Source organism: Rutidosis leptorrhynchoides, chromosome 2 (assembly GCF_046630445.1).
Source record: "Rutidosis leptorrhynchoides isolate AG116_Rl617_1_P2 chromosome 2, CSIRO_AGI_Rlap_v1, whole genome shotgun sequence".
In the NCBI taxonomy this organism is placed as follows: domain Eukaryota; kingdom Viridiplantae; phylum Streptophyta; class Magnoliopsida; order Asterales; family Asteraceae; genus Rutidosis; species Rutidosis leptorrhynchoides.
Genome location: NC_092334.1, coordinates 547,482,724 through 547,490,208, shown reverse-complemented (window position 1 = coordinate 547,490,208; position 7,485 = coordinate 547,482,724). Strand labels below are relative to the sequence as shown.

At 38.0% G+C, this 7,485-nt stretch overlaps 1 protein-coding gene and 1 non-coding gene across 2 annotated transcripts; one reads left to right on the top strand and one right to left on the bottom strand.

Moving 5' to 3' along the window:
- Nucleotides 1-3,013: 3,013 nt before the first annotated feature.
- Nucleotides 3,014-3,118, bottom strand: LOC139894991 (small nucleolar RNA R71). The gene has a single exon (XR_011775463.1). It is a non-coding gene; the product is annotated as a small nucleolar RNA R71 (small nucleolar RNA).
- A 1,383-nt stretch (nt 3,119-4,501) lies between these two features.
- On the top strand, nt 4,502-5,035 carry LOC139889674 (uncharacterized). The gene has a single exon (XM_071872611.1). It carries the CDS (start codon nt 4,502-4,504, stop codon nt 5,033-5,035), a length of 534 nt encoding a protein of 177 aa, XP_071728712.1.
- The last annotated feature ends 2,450 nt before the right edge of the window (nt 5,036-7,485 follow it).

Below are 7,485 nucleotides of genomic sequence, written 5' to 3'. Positions count from 1 at the left end.
TATTGTACGAGTACGAATACGGGTGCATACGAGTAGAATTGTTGATGAAACTGAACGAGGATGTAATTGTAAGCATTTTTGTTAAGTAGAAGTATTTTGATAAGTGTCTTGAAGTCTTTCAAAAGTGTATGAATACATATTAACACACTACATGTATATACCTTTTAACTGAGTCGTTAAGTCATCGTTAGTCGTTACATGTAAATGTTGTTTTGAAACCTTTAGGTTAACGATCTTGTTAAATGTTGTTAACCCAATGTTTATAATATCAAAAGAGATTTTAAATTATTATATTATCATGATATTATGATGTACGAATATCTCTTAATATGATATATATACATTAAATGTCGTTACAACGATAATCGTTACATATATGTCTCGTTTCAAAATCATTAAGTTAGTAGTCTTGTTTTTACATATGTAGTTCATTGTTAATATAATTAATGATATGTTTACTTATCATAATATCATGTTAACTATATATATAACCATATATATGTCATCATATAGTTTTTACAAGTTTTAACGTTCGTGAATCACCGGTCAACTTGGGTGGTCAATTGTCTATATGAAACCTATTTCAATTAATCAAGTCTTAACAAGTTTGATTGCTTAACATGTTGGAAACATTTAATCATGTAAATATCAATCTCAATTAATATATATAAACATGGAAAAGTTCGGGTCACTACACATGATAGTATAGACGACCATTCTATATGAGCTGTCAGAAAAAATACAACATATTAACATCCCACAAGGCCTAAATTCTCTTATGCATAACAAGGGTACATGAGATTATCCCTTATTCGAGAGACATGATGTGTTGCTATGTTTTCGTTCACGATTGGTAAGTTAAGTTCTAATTAAAGAAAGATACCTTTTGATATCATGGGCAAGTTAGAGACTTCCATGGATACGTCTAGTTGTCCTAACATCCATTTCTTTCTGACTTTTAAACAAACATTTACCTAGTACTAAAGAATTCCCGAGCTTAATGCAATGCTCAGACCATGTTATGGCATAATGTACTTTGTCAGTCATAGAGAGTGTTCGAAAATTGTACATAACAGTCTTGTAACTTACTACAACCGTTGTGCTTCAGCATACTCTTACTATGTTTACCATGTCGGTGACTACACTACATAGCTCAATTGCTAACTTGGTACCCTAGTCTCCTAGACAAAGTGATATTGTTCCGTTTATATACATTTCTAGTCGCAATATCGGTCTGAATTATTGTGTTGTTGAATCGGTTGTGTGAACTTTCGGTACATATTTGAATGAAGTATGAACTCAGGTGTATGTGAATGGAAAAGCTTGGATGAGTGCTAGTTTGTGGAGTTTTATTGAATATTTGGAGCCGAAGTTGAGTCCCGAGTTGAAACGCGAAAAAGAGAAGAATTTTGATCAGAACTTGATCTCATTCCGGGATCCTTGCTTCCCATTCCGGGATCTATGCAGCTTTTGAAGAACTTTGATCAGAACTTGATCCCATTCCGGGACCAATGAGATCCCATTCCGGGACCAGGTCCAAGTGAAAAAATGAAGTGTTGCAGTTGTGGTTCGAACCTGTACCAAAGTGAAAATTCAAGGGATCCCATTTCGAGATTTTACAATCCCATTCTGGGAAGTGCCTAATTTCGACCAAACTGCTTTTAATCCTAAGAATTGGAGTAGCTAAAGAGTTTTTCATATCCCACTTGTTCCAGAACTCTACAGGGGTGATTTTTAGGGTTTACCCCTAATTTTTCATCATCTTTTAATAATTGTAATCATCATATTGTGGGATTGATTCAACATCACGATTGGTACTCTCGAATTTCTTTTCTTATCAATCTAAGTATGAAATTTGTTGGTGTTGATTACTTGTTTGATCTTTCTTATAATATGTTAGGCTAATTTCAGTGTGTGTTTACTTGATTGTGAACCCTTGATTATGGATTGTTAATTTACATGATTTTATGAAGTTGATTGGACTTTTAATCGTTGTGTTCAACCAAAGACCCACCGTTGTTTAGATTTGATACTTATTATTATCTTATTTCGTTATTAAAATCATTATCTATATATTGAGAAAATTTCCCCCCTTTTGGTTTAATTAATCGTGATTAAATTCTTTAAACACACTACTCCCTGCGGATTGACCGGGCTTACCTTTAACTAAGCTACATATGATTGGGATTTGTTGCCCATTTGTGTGTTATTAAAGTGTTTGTTTTGTCCCATTTTGATAAGTAAAGTAAACGCACATCAACTTTTTGGCGCCGCTGCCGGGGAGCGGTGTACAATTAGGATTGTATCACTTTTGGTTATTCGATCCTTTCATTGGGATTTATCACACGAAAGTTAATTTTTTTGTTTACAGTTTTCTTGTTTGTGCTTCTAATCTTACAGCTAGGTGACAAGGTTTATGCCCCATTTGCCTACGGGAAAATTGGTTGAACGTTATCCTGAACCGGAGAGAAAGTTTCATAAGGATACCAAGAAGACCAAAGATCGAAAGAAAAATCAACAACCAAAGGGAAGCCCTAGTGGAACGAAAGAAAAGATTGAGACGGAATCAGAAACTAGTGGTCCCACTCATGATTTGGACCTAATAGTTCACGAAGAAACATTCGAAGAAGAAGAAGAGGAAATGGCAGAGAATCCGGATGATCAACCGATGTGGACTACGCGACAAACTGCACCTCCAGCAATTTTACCCGTCATTCGAAGGCCCGACATTACGGCCCAGACTTGGGAGGTTAAGAGTCAATTTATTCATATGTTGCATGAGAGGTTGTTTGATGGAAGGACCAACAATAATCCTATTGAACACATGGAACAATTCGAGGGTGTCAATTGTACAAGAATCAAAGTGTAACTGACGATGCTTTCAAATTGAGAACTTTCCCATATTCCTTATCAGGTGATGCTAGTGCATGGTTGAAATCTTTGCAACCCGACTCCATCACTATGTTTGCTCAATTGAGGGATAAGTTTATTACGAGGTATTTTTCACCGGCTAAGGCCGAAAAGTTACTAGTTCCTTTGCTCAGAAACATGATGAATCACTTTATGAATCTTGAGAACGCTTAAAGAGAATGTTAAGAAATTGCCCGCAACACGGGTTACAAAAAGGGCAAATCGTCCAAACTTTTTATCGAGGGGTTGATGAACATACACGAGGTATTCTTGATTCTTCAGCAGGTGGTGTGTTTTTGTATAAGTCTCCAAACCAAGCTTATCAGTTGTTGGAAGACATTTCAGTTCATACATTTGAATGGACACCTTCGAGGGACACCCCGGTAAGAAAGGCAATAGCAAATGCGACTTCGGAGGATGATGGTGGTGAGATGATTGCTTCATTATCTAATCAATTCAAAAAGTTTGGAAAGGAAATTGAGAAGTTAACCTCAACGGTTGTCGCTATGCAAGTGGGCTGTGAGATTTGCCACGGTCCTCATCTTTCTAAGGACTGTGATATTAACGATCGACCGATGATTCAGCATCTGAATTTTCTGGTTAATGCTCAAAATTAAAGTGGAAGTTCAAATGCATACCAAGGAAGGAACATGGGTTACCAAGGGGACCAAGGTAATCAATTGACCTTTGCTTTTTAGCGGAATGGACCCCCAGGTTTCAATAACCGAAACCAAAACCAAAATCAATACCAACCACCTCAACCACACTATCAACCACCCTTAAACCAATACCAAAACCAAAATCAATACCATGCACCCGTTCAACCCCAAGTTCAACCACAAGTCCTGAAGAAAGATAGCTTAGAGGATTTGGTGCGTGGTTATATGGTTAAACAATCGCAGAACGAAGAATTAGTGAGGCAACAATTGCAAACTCAACAAGCCTCGATCCAAAATTTGGAGCGCGATATGGGTAAAATGGCAACAATGTTAGTGGAGAGACCACCGGGTACTCTTCTATCAAACACCCAGGTAAACCCTAGTGCAGGTACAAGTCAAAGTGCGCAAAAGAACAAGGCACCCCAATTTTCCAACTACTCGCAAGTTAACGCCATTGCTAGTTTTGCGGGGTATGGTTCCGAGGGGTTCTCTCCGATTTTTACTCTTGGTTATGAAATAAAGCGAAAGTGAAAAGAGGGGTAAGTGTGAAGAGTTTGAAGAATAGATGGGAAAGTGTGAATAGTGTTGATCTTGACATGGACAATGGAATACGAGTTCGTGATATCTCTCCAGAATTTGGGAACTCCTTAATGTTCTAGATGTCCACCAGATCCGAGTGTGCTACATATCCTTTATTAAATGTTTCGAAAGTGAATAGTATGGGTACTACCGATTTTCCTAGGTTAAGAGTTCAAGATTTTGTAAAAAAGTTTGAAGCGAAGGTAGAAGCTAAGGTTAAACCCTCACCTAAGTCGCAACCGATTGCTCTCCCGTCAAATTTTTAAGCGAATTTAAATGTCGATCCATTGAGAAACGAGAATGTACAAAAGGGGAAGGAGACCAAGTCTTATGTATCTCGGGTTAAGCGTAAGATGGAAGCTAGGGTGGCGGATGAAGTGCAAGTTCAAAGTTCACCAAAATTGAAAGTTAATGAGCCGCAAGTTCCATACCCGCGAGCCCTCGAGCCCGAGAAACCAAGGAAGCATGTTTGTAAGTCTAATGATACTAACCATATTTGTGTGAATGTACCCTTAATTGATGTGCTTGCAGGTATGCCCAACTATGGGAAGTTTTTGAAGAATTTGTTGGCTAAGAAGGGTGAGCACGAGAAAGCATCTACCGCATTTCTTGAAGCGGAATGCAACTCCCTTATTAAAAAATGTGAGTTACCACCCAAGTTGGGTGATCCCGTGCCATTCATTATGCCCTGTCTCGTGGATGGATCTGATTTGATACGTTCTTTAGCAGACTCGGGTGCAAGTATCAACTTAATACCCTATTCTTTATACTTATGGTTAAATTTAGGTGACCTGAAGCCAACAACCACGGGTGTGAGATTAATTGACCAATCGGTTAGTGGACCTGTGGGGATAGCCGAGAATTTATTGTTAGAGTTGGTGCATTAGAATTTCCCGCTGACTTTGTAGTTGTTGACATGAAAGAGGATATGGTTGTACCACTTATTCTAGGTAGACCATTTTTAGCAACTGTAGGTGCTTTGACTGATTGGAAGATTGGGAAATTAACTTTGAGAGATAGGGGTAAGAGTATGAGTTTTCGAACCATACATAATGTTAGTCCATCACCCATCCCCATAGGTTCTATAAATGTTGTTGATAGTGTTGAACCCACTGACGATACGATAGGAGTGGGTAAAATGCCTAAGTGTGGGGGAATTCTAATGGGAAGCCTTTGGTTAAACCGCCCAAGGATGAAGTTATTGATAGATCGATGTGAAAGTTATTTGGGCGAGTTCGTAATGCCATGACTGAGAAAGATGAACATGTGAGGAAAATGTTGGTATCTAATTTGTCGAGAAAGGAAAAAGATAAATTGAAAGAGTTGTGTAAGGAGTCAAAGATGGCGGACGTTTGGTTATTGACTCATATCGTTGGTAATTCTCATGGTGGTTCTGAAGGTGTGAAGGATGGAACCTACTTACACCCATGCATTAGTTGATGAGATGGTAGTCGAGTCTCGTGCGCGACTCGTTAATAAACGTGCACACGTACCATTGTATAGTATTGTATATGTTAATTTGGTTTCTTTTGTCTTTGCTTTTGTATGAATAAACAGGGGGATGGATTTGCTTATTTGTTGGCTTGCATGCTCAGGACTTTGTGCTCGTACTTCCTGCTCTTATTTTTTGCCGGCTATTTTTTGCTGGGAAGTTCTCGCTCCTTTACACTTTTGCCTCTCAAATCTGTTGATTTAGTCTGATTTCATGCAAGTGAAGGCATTGCATGATCTTAAGTGTGGGGGGAGATAAATTTTCGAGGGTTGGTTGTTACACTTGACCTTTGTTAAAATTGGATTTTATTTACCCGTGACGTGCTTAAAATGGTCTTATTTTTTTTTTTTCAAAACTTTGCTTAATTGGGTATAATTCTTATTCGGATAATAATTTCCTCTCCTTCAGCATTAGATTTGTTTTTGGCATCCGAGATGTATCACTTGTGGAGCCGACCGTAAGGTTAAAATTGCATGACTAGCATATGTGTGTAGGTTATGTGGACTATGGACTTTAGTGTGAGTGTTTGACCGTAGACACTCGTTTTTTGGTCTCTTGCCTATAGATGTGTGCTGTTGTGTAGTGTATTTACCTGCTCCCTTTTCGGACCAAGTGGGATCATATTTTTTGTGATATAAGTACGGTAGATGATAACGAGAACATTAGGAATCTTATAGCTTTTTATTTTAAAACCAATTTGCAACCAGTCCACCGAGGTCGTTAAGACCCATTCTGTGTGCTAACATTCCATCTAGTTACCCTTAGAAGCGTAAGCCGCTAGAAAACCACAACGAAAACCATATTCCCATTCCTACCCGATTTTAGAGGTTTTAGCTCCTTATTACTTTTCCATTGACTCGTTACTTAGTGATAATGGATTGAAGAATAATTTTGGTTGCCTTGATTGGAGAAGTTTTCACACATGGGAGAGTGAGAGGTTTAGAGCATTTTTGAGTGATCTTTTTGTATGTAATGGCCATGATACACATTGTGAGGGCCACGACTTCCGGAGAGTGTTACTCCTTCATGTAATTTGCTTTTCATTGTATTTGATACATTCTTCTTGAGGAATTAAAAAAAAAAAAAAAGAGAAAACTGATGAAAAAAAAAAGAGGTGAATTGTTATGTTATTTTTGTTTCATTGTAATAATAGTATCGAATAAGGTTCCGAAGGAAAACTCCCGTGTGTAAATCCGGATTTGGTTAAGTGTTGTCACGCTAGAATAAACCGTAGTAACTTGTCAATCGATTGGTAATAATGAGTTAGCTTCGCCTTTACACCACTTTATATCTGTGTCATGACCACCCGATCCACCCATCCATATATCTTACCCATATTATGTCCTCCTTTGATATCATGCTTGGTGCTCATGCCGGTTCGGATGTGTGTTTAGCAGCCCTGACTTTGCTGGCTCACCCTTATTCGTGGATTGTAAATTTCACTTGACCCGATATCTTGCCTAAATGAAAAGTTGAGTGTTTAATCTTTACCTATTTGGTGAGGTGCTATGTCATGCTATCTCGGCCCTAAATGTGATTTCTAGAGACGATTACTTAATTGTGATTGCTAGGCATCTCGTAGTTTTGAGAAATTAAATTTGTATGATATGCGGGATTGCTTAGGTGACTAACGTTGCTCGAGTCCTTTGCTTGTTCATACTTTTCTCTTAACGCTTGTCGTAAACTGGTGCCGGAGGAGAACTTAGACTTAATTGTTTAATATATATATTTTGTACTTATATCTTGCTTGAGGGCAAGTAAGGGTCAAGTGTGGGGGGATTTGATATTGTTTCGTTTATATACATTTCTAGTCGCAATATCGGTCCGAATTTTTGTATTGTTGAA

Excerpts from the sequence above, each read along its gene's own strand:
- LOC139889674 (XM_071872611.1), top strand. The coding sequence starts at position 4,502 with ATGGAAGCTAGGGTGGCGGATGAAGTGCAAGTTCAAAGTTCACCAAAA.